The 14,156-nt window shown below is 43.6% G+C and overlaps 1 protein-coding gene across 11 annotated transcripts in view; it reads left to right on the top strand.

Moving 5' to 3' along the window:
- The first annotated feature begins 5,746 nt into the window (after positions 1–5,746).
- Positions 5,747–14,156, top strand: part of LOC123982872 (transcription factor 7-like 2) — a 55,818-nt gene continuing 47,408 nt past the window's right edge. For 10 of the 11 annotated variants that reach the window (XM_046068803.1, XM_046068796.1, XM_046068795.1 and 7 more), the window contains exons 1-2: positions 5,747–5,842; positions 12,815–12,874. In XM_046068803.1, coding sequence (XP_045924759.1) covers positions 5,750–5,842; positions 12,815–12,874 — 153 coding nt within the window. In that variant the 5' untranslated portion in view covers positions 5,747–5,749. The remainder of the gene's footprint in view (positions 5,843–12,814; positions 12,875–14,156) is intronic. The other variant, XM_046068800.1, reaches the window with a different exon arrangement.

The following is a 14,156-nucleotide window of genomic DNA, read 5'->3' as shown; positions in this document are numbered from 1 at the left end:
GGGGGGGGGGGGGGGGGGGGGGGGGGGGGGGGGGGGGGGGGGGGTAAGGGTAGGAGGTGAGGTTTTGGATCAGGTTGGCGGCCCCAGCGCTGTCAGGGCCAGTGGAACCCCCTAGCGGTTCTGGCTTTGGAGTAAATATGGGCCCAGCGGACCCCTTCCCGCCCCAGGGCACGCAAACCCCAGGCCTTCCCACATTCCACTTTTATTTTCCTGGTTGCAAAATGCCTCTGGCTATCAGAGCAGGTGGGGTGTTTTTTTTTTTCTTTTAATATTTACTCATAAAATGTGCATTAGTAGTACCAAAGCAGCCATGATGGGCCCTCTTGTGTCGGCTAACTTTCTCCCAGTTTTGTTAAGGAGTTCTTGCGCTACTTCCATTCGCTTTACAGTAATCCCATTCCTCCAAAGACATGGACTGCACACAGAAAAAGACACAACAATGTATCATGTAGCTGAGTGGGGTGGTGGTTTCTTTTTTAACCAGGGGGATTTCAAAGGGTCTGTGTTGCATTAAGCTTGTCCCTCCCTCAATTACAGAAAATTACTGTCCCCTCCGCAGCAAATTATTGTTTGTATGAGTGAGTGTTTGTCCTCACTCACAGGTGCAAAAGAAGAAGCAAAGACTGCTGGCAATATCCGTAACAGATCAAGACAATATGCTCAGCTCTCGTTTTTAAAGGATAAAATTGTAGTCAAACTGGATGGACTAATCTTTTAAGCTCTGTGCAGTTTACTTCCAGAGCTTTGTATGGGCTCCTCTTACTAGCCTTGATCATTTCAGACTTAAATAAAGCTCTTTATAGTAGCAGTCTGATTGGTGTAATCTGCAAGCTGTCAGTCCCATCTCTGAGCGCTCTCCCAGAGGAGGTGCCGGGCCTGTCGACCAGAAGATGTTCAAATGTGAGTGAGCATTGTTGTTCAGGTGTGAATGAGTGAATAAGCATGTAAAATATGTCGGGAGGGCGGGGGAGGTCACTGTGTGACCGCATATGTTATCTCTGTACACTGCCTTCGATGCCTGTGCAGAGCTATGCCATGTCTGTGAAATGAGGCGGCCACAGATGGGTTGAAGATCTACTGGACTCTCTAGAGCAACACCCAACATCCATATGCTGACTCTAAACCCAAGCTGTTGTCTGTCTGTCTGTCTGTCTGTCTGTGCCTGTCTCCCCTCCATTCTCACATTGCTCACATGGCTGGAATGCTTGATGGAGCCCCAGTGGCCCTCATCATCTGCCCCACGGTTCCCTGCTGGATAGTGGACCAGTGTTTGGGAGCCACATTGGCACATAAGAGGCTCTGTTTGTTTGATTGGTCTGAAGCCCTCTGCCCTTAATCCAAAACAAAATGAACAAGCCGTGCGGTGGCTGCTGCTCCAGCCGCCAGTCGGCATGTGATAAACACATCAGATGAGGGCTTGATGGAAAAGGAGCTGGTTGTTGACCAGAAACAGGCAAAACAATCCTGCTCTTTCTGTGTCTGTCATTCAGACTAAAACATTTATAAGTAAGACTTCTCCCCCCTTCCTTGTCAATAGCATGTATTGATGTTTGGTTAATGTTTGATAGGAAGTGAATTTTTTGGGGAGAGGATCACAGTCTAGCACTGGTAACGGGAAGGAGTGTTTTAGGCCAAATTGCTTCTGTGCCAGCTTGTTGAATTAGTAACAACTGTGGCGGAAGCTGGTGTGTAGAAGTGTGAGGATAAATTGTGAGCGCTCAGGATGCCCCTCCATTTGTCTCCAGCCTACGTCCCCTCTGTCACAAGCTGTGACACCGGGACCAGGGCCCCAGCTTGTTTGCACTGCGATGACAGTCAGTGTGGATCTGGGTTAACACTCTGTGGCTCATAACATGCCAAACCTAGGTGCAGCAGCAGTCGCTCACATATGGGTGAGTGGTTCGGCATGCAAGTAGAAAGCACCCACTCTAGTAAAAAAAAGCGTGCTGAAAAAAGTAGCAGATTAGACCAACCGATAACTAATCATCAAAAATACAACATTCAATTAGTCATTCATGAAGCAAAAATGCCAAACTGTATTGGTTCTGGCTTTAATGGAGATATTTGGATTTTGGACAGTGGTCATACAAGATGACACATTTTAAGACATCACCTTCAGACCATGGGAACATTTTGCAGTTTTCTCACTGATATAATTGACTAAACAGTAATTGAAAAACAGATAATAAATTATTTAAATTATCATTAGTCATAGCCCTTGTAAACAACTCCCACACCCCGCCACCAACCCTTGTCTTGTACTTGCAAAAGCAGTAGAGGACAGGAAAATTGGGACAGTGAGAGTGAGTTCATCCCCCTGTAAGGATTTAGAGGACTCCCTTGTCTTTCACTTCATTAGAGACAATTGAGTCATTCAGCTCCCATTGTGGGGCAGCCCAGACGAGGAGGGGCGCAGGGTAGGGGAAGGGGGGGGGGCTGAAAAGAGAGAGGGGAGAAGGAGAAGCCGTCTGCTGCACAAGGCAGAGCACAGCCACTGGGTGGCTCTTGCAGGGTGGGGGTCTGTTAAGGGGCGACTGCTTAGTGTTTGTGTGTGTGTGGGAGGGGGGCAGGAAGAGAGACAGAGGAGAGGAGAGAGTTATCCTGGAACTCCATAGCAATTTGTCACATTGGAATGGCTCTTGAGTTACCCGGGGGGCCCCCTCATAGCAGGAGGGTTTTCAGGTCACAGAGTGGGGAACAGGGAGGGGCTTGGTGCAGCAGAGAGGGGTCAGAGGTCATGGCCTACTCAAGCCCAGGCGGTGCGTCCGTTAGCAGGGCAGACGGGTGGGTGAAGAGAGAGGAAGGAGGCCAAGAAAGGGGGTGGTCGGAAAGGCCGGTGCTAGCCAGGGCTCCGTTTTCCTTGGCATGCTTGTAAAACCTGCAGGAGAGATTAGTGTGTGAGAACATTTGCAATAGCAGGGCTGAAGTGGAGCCACTTGTCAGGGCATGCGCTGCGGCACCCTCCCTCCCTCTGCAGTCTTTCAATGTCTCTCTACCCCATTGCCACACTCAGGGGTGTCACCTTCACACTCCTTACCCACCTACTCAGAATGTTGAACCCTCTTCTCCAGCTGCAGCTGTGTTTGAATATTTGCATGTGTGAGCTTGTGTGAGCATGTGTGCACATGCACACACGATGGCAGGACTTTCCCATGACTGGATTTACAATTTAACCCCCCCCTTCTCTCCTGCACTGCCCTGTCTTCTAGCCCCTCTGGCACCAATGGACACTGTCTTGAATTACCTCATAGATGACAGCAGCCCCGTCACTCTCTTCCTCCTCTTTTACTGTTACAACCCCCTCACCCCTCTCCCCACTCCCCACTGTTTCATGGCAATTAATACCCAGTGTGGGGGGTCCATAAAAACCCACAAGACCTCAACTGTGGAGTATTTTTTATTTTATTTTTTTTTACAGCCGTTTCTTTTTCCACTCTCAGGACATACAAACAAGCATAAACAAACCCCATTTCTTTAGCAGTAAAAGCCGTCTTGGGGTCATAAATGATTGGTAGTTGTACAGAAAAACCAGGCAGCAAACCTGCACGGGCTGTAACTGAGGACATGGAGTCAATAACTCCCTCCAGCGTCTACCACTGGCAGGCACCCCACAGTGAACTCTTCGCTAATTACCACTGATTTAGACACAGTCTCAGGAAGGGTCGCGGCACACTCTGACCAGCTCTGCCACACATACAGAACACACACACACACACACACACACACACACACACACACACACACACACACACACACACACCCTCAACATGCACACAAACTAGCGGTGACCCTTGCTGGATGACAACACAAATTGAATCGTGTGTACCTGCATTATCAGAGATCCATAGCTTAGCTCCCTCTGCACTTCATACACTGTGTTAGGGAACTGGACGATGGTTGCGCTGAAATTATAATTTTTAAAACAGCAATGCCTAAACTCTTTGTGACCTAGGGCCAAAATCTGATTGTGGGCCATTAACGATGGTGAGATAATTATGAAATGTAATAGGATTGCACGAACCTCTTAGGTCTTATGTCATTATTGCAAAGAAGCAAATGATCTCAGTCACTCATGAAATATAATTTAATAGGAATCAGATAGCAGCTTGATGTGAAGCAACACACTCCAAACATGTGGATATCAGATGGGTGGGAAAGAGCAGAAAAGCACACCAATGTTTAGATTTCTTTATCATGTTGAAAGTTTATGTTGAAATGGCATCATAGACACAGGTCCAAGTCCAAATTCACCCATCAGACAGCTTTTAGGGGGATATCTGGTGTGTATTAGAGCATCTTATATTATTTACAGAGTTCGGCCCATGCCCATTTAATTAATGAAGTATCTGTGACACCAAGGTTTAAAAATAGGCCTGTTACCCACAACTTGCCCCAATGATGGTTTATGTTCTTTCATTTGGTTTCTTGAGGCAAACCTGTTCGACTGCCAAAGTTATGGTTTTTCATTTGAGTGTGTGAACCTTAAATAGTCTTGATCAGTAAAGACTTTTATTTTTTCAAACCCATTTTCATTGCCTGTACAAATTTTATTGCATGCAAATCCAGGGAACAGCAATCACCTAAGCAGCCATAGAGGCTAATATTTAAATGTAATGTAACTGCTGCAAGCAGTTTGTCAAAGGTCACTGGTTTTACACTGTTTATAGCTGTTGCCCTTGATATTAAGTTCTCTTAGTAGTTTCCCTTCTTCAGAATGTTTAGGCCCTTCACCTCTTAGTATGGTACCCATTCCAAAGGCCTCAAAGCTGAAACAGGTGCTGTGACCTCTTTCACTCAAATTAGGTGGCCGTGACATTGATAAAAAGTCTGGACCACATACTGTAGCAAGGTCAACACCAGGCAGTCAATGAGTGACAAATCAAAAATCTGTGCACAGTATTTGCGTATTTGCCATATTTTATTATGATCCAATATATGAAGATGAGGACAAGAGCTTTGCCTGTTCGTTTTAGGAAGAGGTGCAATGTAGACCATTTTCGGTAGAACGGGCAACTCCTCACATGTCATCAAACTAAAAGGACTAACTCCACCCAGTTTATAACAGACAGATGTTTCTCATGACCCTTGTTTCTGCTTATCTGTCTTTCTGTGCTTGTGTGTGTGTGAGAGAGAGAGAGAGAGACTGAGAAAGAGAGGGAGACTTCTGATAGAGGCCAAGTCAATCATTTATGGGAGCAGTCAGGAGGTTTAGCCTCTGAGGAGTGTGGTGAGACGCCATACTTTAACCTCTTTATGGGTTCCAATAAAAGTCACATTTATGACATTAGGTCATCTTAAAGCCATGAGCTGTGCACAGTACTACCCCTAACCTCTGCTCTCACCAACTCCAAATGAATGACTTTAATGAAATCCAAAGTCTCTCGTTAGCTACTTACAAAAAAATATTTTTTCCTTTTTTAGATTTCCTGCTCACGGTGAAGGAGCCTGCCTTCATTTGGCTGTGTATTTCAGAAAAATGTGTAATTTTGTTTACACAATTACTGTGTGCATTCCTGATGGACTCTTGGATGCATGCTTCAGGCCATCCTCACCCCATCCACCATACCCCTTAAGATCTTTATTTGCTTTTCCATGTTTTTGAGTTCCCGCACCCATACATCAGAAATGTCGTCTCCCTTCTTCTGTCTTATTTTTAATTTGTTCTTTTTGGTTTTTGCTTTCTGCATTGTTAACATGTTTTGTTTCTTTCTTTCCATTCTGTTTCCTTTCTGCCATTCAGTACCTACAGATGAAATGGCCCCTGCTAGATGTTCAACCAGGAGGTCTTCAAAGTAGACAAGCACTTAAAGATGCCAGGTCCCCGTCACCGGCACACATCGTTGTAAGTAATACTCTGCTCGGTACTTTTCCTCTTTCACCAGCTCTTCCTCCCTTATTCATGACAGAAAGACAAACAAACCCTGTTTTTCTTTTCTCGTCCATCCTGAAAACATCTTAAGTGTTAAAGCCTTCTCCTTTTCCCCATGAATGGATGTGTTGACTGTAAAAATGCATATTTGATTGCGTTTACCCTTAAATCACAGTCACTAACACACCCAGTCAGTTTTATGTAAACTCGTTCTTTTATACATGCAGATTTTGACAGTGAACGTTTTGTGGATTAGTGAGTGATTAGGGTGCGAATGGCACTGGAGGCTGCCGCTGTGGCAGGTGCAGCAGTTGTTCTTTGGACAGCCACGCTGTCTGTAATCCCAGAGAAAATGATAACTCCCAGCCCAGCCCTGTGCTCAGCTGAATGATTATGGAAACCTGGTTTCCTGTTGACAACTTTTTCATGAGAATGAGCTAATGCTGGGTATTTCAGGGAAGTGTGGGCGTTCCTTCAACATTGATTACCCTATCCATGGAGTTGAAGGAGTAGTCTGGCTCGAGAGTTGGCTGGACAGCAATAGGGCTATATGCAGTAGATACACAGAACAGAGCATTCACCCCAGGCATGTCAATATTTAAGAGGCTAGCAGCTCTAGAATGAAGAGTCGAGTGTGAACTTAGTAGTTAGCCAAAGGCAGAAAGTTTTCAAGAGGTCAGCCGAAAGGTTGAACATAAGGAGGTGTACGTATGTGGTCACAGGGTTAGCGAAGCCAGGAAAATCAATGAAAGTGGGGATTGAGCAGAATTAGTGAGGTGATCATGAAGGCCCTGGGCCATTATTGGTGCAGTAGTTACTTTTGTTTTGGAGTCGTGCATCTTCTACATATTGTTATGAAAATTTGAAAAGCACATAACGATTTTAGATGGAATAGCCTTCCAAGTTTGTATGCTCGTGAATACAATATCTCCTATGGTAACATTTCAGTGCTGGAGCTAATAATACACCGCTGACCCTTTCTGTTTTTGCACTCTGTGCAACAACACAGTTAGTAGTCATCATGGCTGTGGAGCTCAGACAGAAGGTAGCGATTTTTATCACACAAATTACACTGTCAAGAAACGGTGTCCGTCTCACATGTCACATTTGACATGCGATCACTTCAGTTACTTTTATGGCCTGTAATAAATACCAGCTCGAAGAGTTACTCAAAAGTTGGCGAGCCAAGGCCTCCTTGGTATTTTGCCCGTTTAAGTTAAGCACGTCTTAAAATAGCAGGAGGCGACAAGGCTGTTTATTTGAAACAGAAACCTTGTCAAAAGTTGTGTTTAAGACAAAGAACTAGCGATGACAGTGTTATTCTGAACAAAACAAGCCCAGCTAAGGCCCTCCTTATCTTTCCCTGCGATGCTAGTGTTATTTTTATACCAAAGAGTTCAGGGGCCTCTTCTTACTGTTATTTTAGGAGACGCTGAGAAAAGAGTCCCAGCTCCTATGAAGTCATTAAACTGGTCGTAGGCAGCAAAAGCTGCAGGTAAATACTTGTGGTTTTCTCCTGCTATGAGTCATATGGCTGTAAATACTTACCACCTCACATCCACCTAAACTCCTGCTGTACAGTTCATTTTAAAAGTAAGTTTGAGAACTTTGGGAAGAAAAGTGCATTGGTTGCAGCAACTTTTTCAGAATGCATTAGTGATGTCATAACACATTTTATATACACTCCTATAATTTCATAATTGGGTGCTAAATTGATCTATAATTATAACAAAACACCTTTTGGGTTTTATTTTTGGGAAAATAAATGTAAGTTTTCACAATGTACACAGAACGTTGTAATACAAACAGTCAAGCGTGCAACACTTACAGGCTTGGAACAAACAGGCAACACCAGCAACTCAAAACAGAAACTGGCTGTGGGGCGAAAACAAACTTGAAACAACAAAGATGGACAACCGGTCAGATGGAAAAAAATAAGCTTGCACATTTCTGAAGCGCACAACAACACAATGTAGTGACTGTAATACAAAATACTGAGCTATATTGTGTTTGGAACATGTGTTAATCACCACAGAACCTTCCCATGCTATGAAAGTTAACATCACACCGAGCATACAGAAAGTATGAGTTTGTGTAACCGTAATTTAAAGTAACGCTAAACTAAACTGTGTACAATGATTTGACAGTAACAGAAAATTGCCATTGCTTCTGTGAGAAAAGTAAGTCGGTACAGATAGTAGTTGGACTAAGTTCATCAGGTCATTTTTAGACAAAACTAAGAATGAAGTTAAGAGACTCGTAAAGATTTGATGATAACACAAAATCGTTCTTTCTTTGTCCTAAGCAAAAAACAGAAGCGAAAGCAGAACGGAGCAGTAGGAGCCTTATTAAACATATAGTGATTAGTACTGACACTGATCAATATCAGCGAATATAGTGTAATATTTGTGCTCATATTGCCTGGCCCTAGTGTGATCTGTTTGATAGAGTACACAGGCTGGTAAGATCAGAGGCATTGCAGCATCGCTGCATAGGCACACAACTCGCCTTTAGCACAAGTGATTGAATTGAATGTGAACTGCAGCTTGTATTGTTGCCGCTCCTACCATCCTGCTCCAGCCATCCACCTCTGACTGAGAGGGAAGTGTGATTGAATGTTTCCTTGGTTTGCATCATACTGGCTGTTGTACATATAGAAAAGACAGATTACTGTGGACAGCATCGTGAATGCCAATGAAAACCCAACACGGACTCCCGCTGGTGTCACTCAATCAGTCAAGCGCTTTTTTTTTTTTTTTCCCTTTTACTACAAGATGCAGGCCTGCATGTTCCTGTACGTGATCCCCTTATCAATAAATTGGGCTGTAAATGGTAGTTTCTTTGTGTTCACAAATGGGAGGAAACACTCAGACACTTTGACCTCTCCCTGCCTGGAGCGCTAGGAGGCTGCATAGGCAGTGATAAGCTGTCGATCGGCCTGCTAGATAACAGCGATCTAAAGCCTAAGTGACCCTGAGACAGTTGAAACAACAATAGTAAACGGTGATAGATAGAAGGAAAGATATATATATATATATATATATATATATATATATAGATGAATGCAGATAAAGCCTGTTAGAAAGTTGTGGCTGAGGAGAAGGATGGAGGAGAGATGGACAGGGACGGAGATGCAGACTGATGGCCTTGTTTGCGGCTGGAAGGCTCTGTCGAGGTGCAATGCTGCAGGATCAGCCGAGAAAAAGGGGAAGTGACCTCACGCAGGCCGGCCTGTCTGAGGGCATGCTGTATGCCCCTGTTTACCATGCCCTCAAAGGGGGCCATGCAGGACCTTTTGAAGTGCCTGACCACCCCGCAGGCAGCCTCAAAACCTGCCGCCACTGAACTTTTATGCCATTGGCTGAAAGTTATTCAATATTTATCCACCTATTGATGTGTATTTTTGAGGGAGAGACTCCAAGAAACATTTGTATGCCTCACACAGCTCCTGAGGGAAATATCATAAACAGTCCTTGCTTTGTCGACATGCCTTTTATTGTTGTCACGTTAATTTGACGTTGTGGAGTCTTTGTGGATACTCAGCAGCCAGAAGTAGCTTAAAGCTTGTGGACAAATTTAGGAAGGTGTATGTGTGTGTGTGTGTGTGTGTGTGTGTGTGTGTTTGTTTTTATTTATTTTTTTTAACCACTTTCTCATTTCTATTTTTAGACAAATTATGATTATATAGATATGATTATGACATTAACCCAGTAACACAACATACCGTACCGGATTGATTTGTAAATCCACTACTTAAAATGTGTATGTTGACAGCTTTAACAATGGTGCAGTAAAGGACTTGGTTGGTAATGTCCTGACATCCTTTGGCTGAAAGGTATTAAACCATCTCACCTCACAGTTGTGACAAAACCTTTTTTTTTTATTTTTTATTTTTATTTCAGATAAATGTCAACTCTAGAATGAGATCCAAAAGCGTTTCCAACGCAAGTCATCCTTTATTAAATTACGTTTCTTAATTTGCCCTTCTGGGAATTGGGGCAGAAACATGCAAATGTTAAGAGCATACACACAGAGACTACTTTCCTGACATTCACACGCACGCACACACACACACACACACAAACACACACACACACACACACACACACACACACACACACACACACGCGCACATACACACACACACACACACGCGCACATACACACACACACACGCGCACATACACAGCCTTAGAGTCTAGAGCCTAGCCCTGGTCAAACAATGTATCCATTGTTTTGTAGGCTTTCACTGGCAGCACGAGACGGCTGGAGTGTTAACCATTTCCTAACTGCACCTCACTGTGTGTTATTGTGTGCGTGTGTGTGTGCCAGAGGTAGTGAAGCATGGGCTCAGGGATGAAGAGAGGGAGGGCACTTGCTCCAAGTTTATGGTAATTAGTGTGGAGGAAGTGATGGAATCTGGCCATTTTTATGGCCTGCAAGACCTCCCATATGAGCCTTTTAGAACTTCTGAACATGCTTATTTTATCCCTGTTCAGTCACACTGGCTCTTCTGAAGAATGTGTACTGAAAAGAGGCTGTATGAAAAGAGCTAATGTGTTTTTGATATTAAAAAAAAACAAAAAACAAAAAAAACAGAACTGCGTGTTAACCAAGCATTTAGAAAAACACATGCCACAATGACTCTGTGGATCCCAACAATGGGCCAAAGGACTGGATGGGCATGTGAGTGCTACTATAGGTCTGTGTGAGAAAAGACAGAGCCAGGATCACATTCACTCTCCTTGACCGCTTCTCTGTCCATTTTGGGGGAATGGGGATAAAGGGGGCTTCCTGTGGTCTGAATGGGCCATGCACCTGGGCTAACCAGTCAATTGTCCAGGACTCTGGGATGCCTGGCCTCCTTCGCTGTTAATGAGCGACCCCATGGTCAGCAGGCACCACCCACTGTCTATAGGCTTCATCTAGAAGGCTCTCTCTGCACTGACTTATGCCGACCTTAAACTGCTCTTTCCTTCTACATTTTAAGTCTTTTTCCAAATACCCCCCTACTATCCAGCTTTAACCTTTGTAGCAAGAGAAAGCTCATATCGCACACATTTCTTTGTCATTTTTGCATCTGGAGTTACAAAATGCTCTTGGCATGTAGGATTGGGCAATATAAAAGACTTTTTCTGAAAATGTATCATGATATAGAACAATAAGGAAATTGACATCCCGTTGTTGAAGATTTTATCCATATAACCCAGCTTTTTGGCAAGTGGTCCAGACCTCAGATAGAGACCATTGTGCCTGTCAGATGTCTCTCACTGTCTCTTCCAGACAAGACTCTTGTTCAAGGGGTCACGCTTACATCATCAGCTCGGGCCAAAATCTGAGGCCGTCGAGACGTGGCGTCAGGCCCGGGAACTGTGACAATGAAAATGAGAGCACCTCAGTCATTGCAGGCTGGACAGCCGCTTGTTCCCACAGACAATCCACTCAGTGTTGGCTTAGTCAGCAACAACATAACCGTGACTGAAGAGCCATCTTGCTTATTTACGGACAAAACATTTTAAAGCTAAGGTACCTGATAAATTACCAGGAGGGCCCTTTGGGTTCAATAACAGTCCTAAGGGGAAGGACCTACTGACCAGAATTCGAAATGTCAAATTTGCGCATTAATTGTGAATATTGACTGTGCGAAGAAACATCATTAAGGAGCCTCTCCATTACAACATCTGATCGTAGGAAATGTGAATAGCAGTTTGTTGTATTGTATCCGTGTTTTTCTGCGTGTGTGAGTAGCTCTAGGGCCATTGGTATTTGACCGTTATATAACCCTCACCAACTTACCCCAGGGAATGTGACTCTATGTCAGACATGCACATTTAAAAGGATAATACATATTTATATCTGTAAGTGTGCGTGTGTGTGTCTGCGCGTGTTTCATCAGTAACCGCAGTGTTCACTCTGTAGCTGTTTTGAAAAGTTATCTGGCTGTGCACGGGGTCAAGCGCAAGTACAAATAGAACCCAGTGATCATGTTGCGGAGAAAGTAACCTGCTCAGTAGCTTTTAGGTGCTGGAGCCCTTCAGTAAACCAAAGGCCCTGTTGCTTTTCTCCGCATGTTCCGAGACCTCTACTAGCATGTCATTTCTTCCTTAAGAAATCAATTAATCTCTTTACCTATTTTTTCCCCTCCTTCTTACTTTCCTGTCCTCTATCATCTGCTGATACCTGTCAGAGAGATGTGAGATCTGAATTTTTGCTCTTAAGGGCAGTAGATACAAATGTGCCAGGTTAACCTCTGAATGCCTCTTCCTATAAAGAAACTTGTATTTGAACAGCTATTCAGACTAGGCAATATAATAATATTTTAGTGCACACAGAAAAGTGATTAAAAATATCAGAAATCACAGCTCTGGGGACCTGTAGTCAGCACTCTTGATTATTTTTATTGTAAACTTACTTTATAATAACATCAAGAAAAACATGACCCCGACACTCAGGTGATATTATTTACTTCTCCGTGCCGGTGTCATGCTATCTGTTAGAGCTTGAAAAGTCGGTGCCAAAACGTAGTGATGACAGTGGATCCCCAGACCAGCTGACTGCTCCTGAACATCTGTGAAAGTGTAGATGCTGAGGAGATACAATGTACTACCAAAGTGAAGTACTGTTTTAACAACCAGCCAGCCAGTACGAACAGCCATGTAACCAGTGCAGAGCCAGTGTTCTCCCATTCTCTCTGTGTAAAATTAGTAATAATGGGGCCGAACATGCACCCAGGAGCACGCTGAGCCAGCAGAGATGAGGTAGTAGTTTAAATAACTAAAAAGCCAGGGGGATGCATTATTTCCAGGGAGAACACGTTGCTTCTGCATAAAACCTGGTCAGCTGGGATTATGTGCAGATGTGTATATGTGTGTAGAGAGATAACGAAGAAGAGATGGAGAGCTGATATAATTGTGTGACTTGGGAACGTCCATCTTTGCCTTTCAGGGGCCCTTCTGCTGGGAATTCCCCGGACAGTCAGATCTGAGCCTTCACCAATTTCATTTGGTGAGAGACCTTTGAATTCCAAAAATATCTTGTTGGATTTATTTGGTTGATTCCACACACAAATTAACACCTCATAATTGATGATTTTAAAACAAGAATAATGAATGAAAAAACCTAAATCCTGGTGATGATGCTGATAATCATGCTGTGTTGTGCTTTCTGCTATAATTCAGTGCTGCTGCTTTGTTGCTCGTGTGCTTTTTAATGTGTAAAATGCCAATCCAGGTGATAAAATATTTTTTTTGGGGGGGGGGCATATTTTGGATGGTATGTGACTCATACAGTTGACCAACGTGCTTTCTTAAAATTTTAAATACTAAACTGTCTGTCCCGCTTCATGGGGTAGTCAAGGTGTTTTCTTGTTGAACTTTGTTGAGCCTATAACTCATTTTTCTGTTATGCCTAACCAGTGTCAGTTTTCAGGATTGTTCTGGTTTTATTGACAACATCCTTTTTAGCTTTGGGAGTAATTGTGTATGTATTTGGTTTGAATTAGCCTACAATCCATGCATAAGGGAAGAGTCTTTCTGTTGGGTTTGTATTTCTTTGAGAAGCTGTTTATAAGAGACTTCTCTTTATTAACAGCATCTGGGTCTGAATGTAAGACACAGACTGTATGTGTCCACTGGTTGAAGATTTGGATTAAAGATAACCTAACCTGACTGTGCTGTAACAGTCCAGATTCTTTGGTCATTGTCCTGCAGCTCTTTAAAAAAATGAAACCTTAAGATAAAGGTAGTCTTGATTTTACTACCGAGCTGACATGCTGAGGGGAGCCTTGTCAGGTGCCTTGTTTTGGTTTGCTTCACTTAGGGTCTGTGAAGGTGGAAAGACGCTTGCATTATTGAACCCAAAGGATAACTTATTAATCTCCTCTGAGGCAACATTGCTCTGTGGATTGCCTACTTGAATTGTTTGACTAATCAATTCCCTGTTGATTTTGCACACAGTGCAGGGCCTTTGTTGCCAGTAAATAACACGAGTGCTTCAAAAAAAGAAAGAAAGAAGGTAAATCGGGCTTGATTGTGCAAACAGCCATTAATATATTTAAAAAACATTCCTCTCTCCATGTCAACTTGCCTGCTTCCCCTCCCTCTCTTAAACAAGTGCCTTTGCTAGAACTTGTTTGACAAGGTCTGGCAAGATCAACTTTGGGTGTGCCTGTGTTTCTGGATGTGTGTCTTACAAACACACCTTTGTCTACACCAGCGTATCACAAGTATCCTTGCATCTAAGGTGTGACTTGAGTTTTAGGTGGCAGGTAGTCAGAGCTAGGTCAGGC

This window comes from Micropterus dolomieu, linkage group LG14 (genome assembly GCF_021292245.1).
Source record: "Micropterus dolomieu isolate WLL.071019.BEF.003 ecotype Adirondacks linkage group LG14, ASM2129224v1, whole genome shotgun sequence".
In the NCBI taxonomy this organism is placed as follows: domain Eukaryota; kingdom Metazoa; phylum Chordata; class Actinopteri; order Centrarchiformes; family Centrarchidae; genus Micropterus; species Micropterus dolomieu.
Note: the sequence above shows the minus strand (reverse complement) of the source record. Positions and strands in the feature narration are given on the sequence as shown.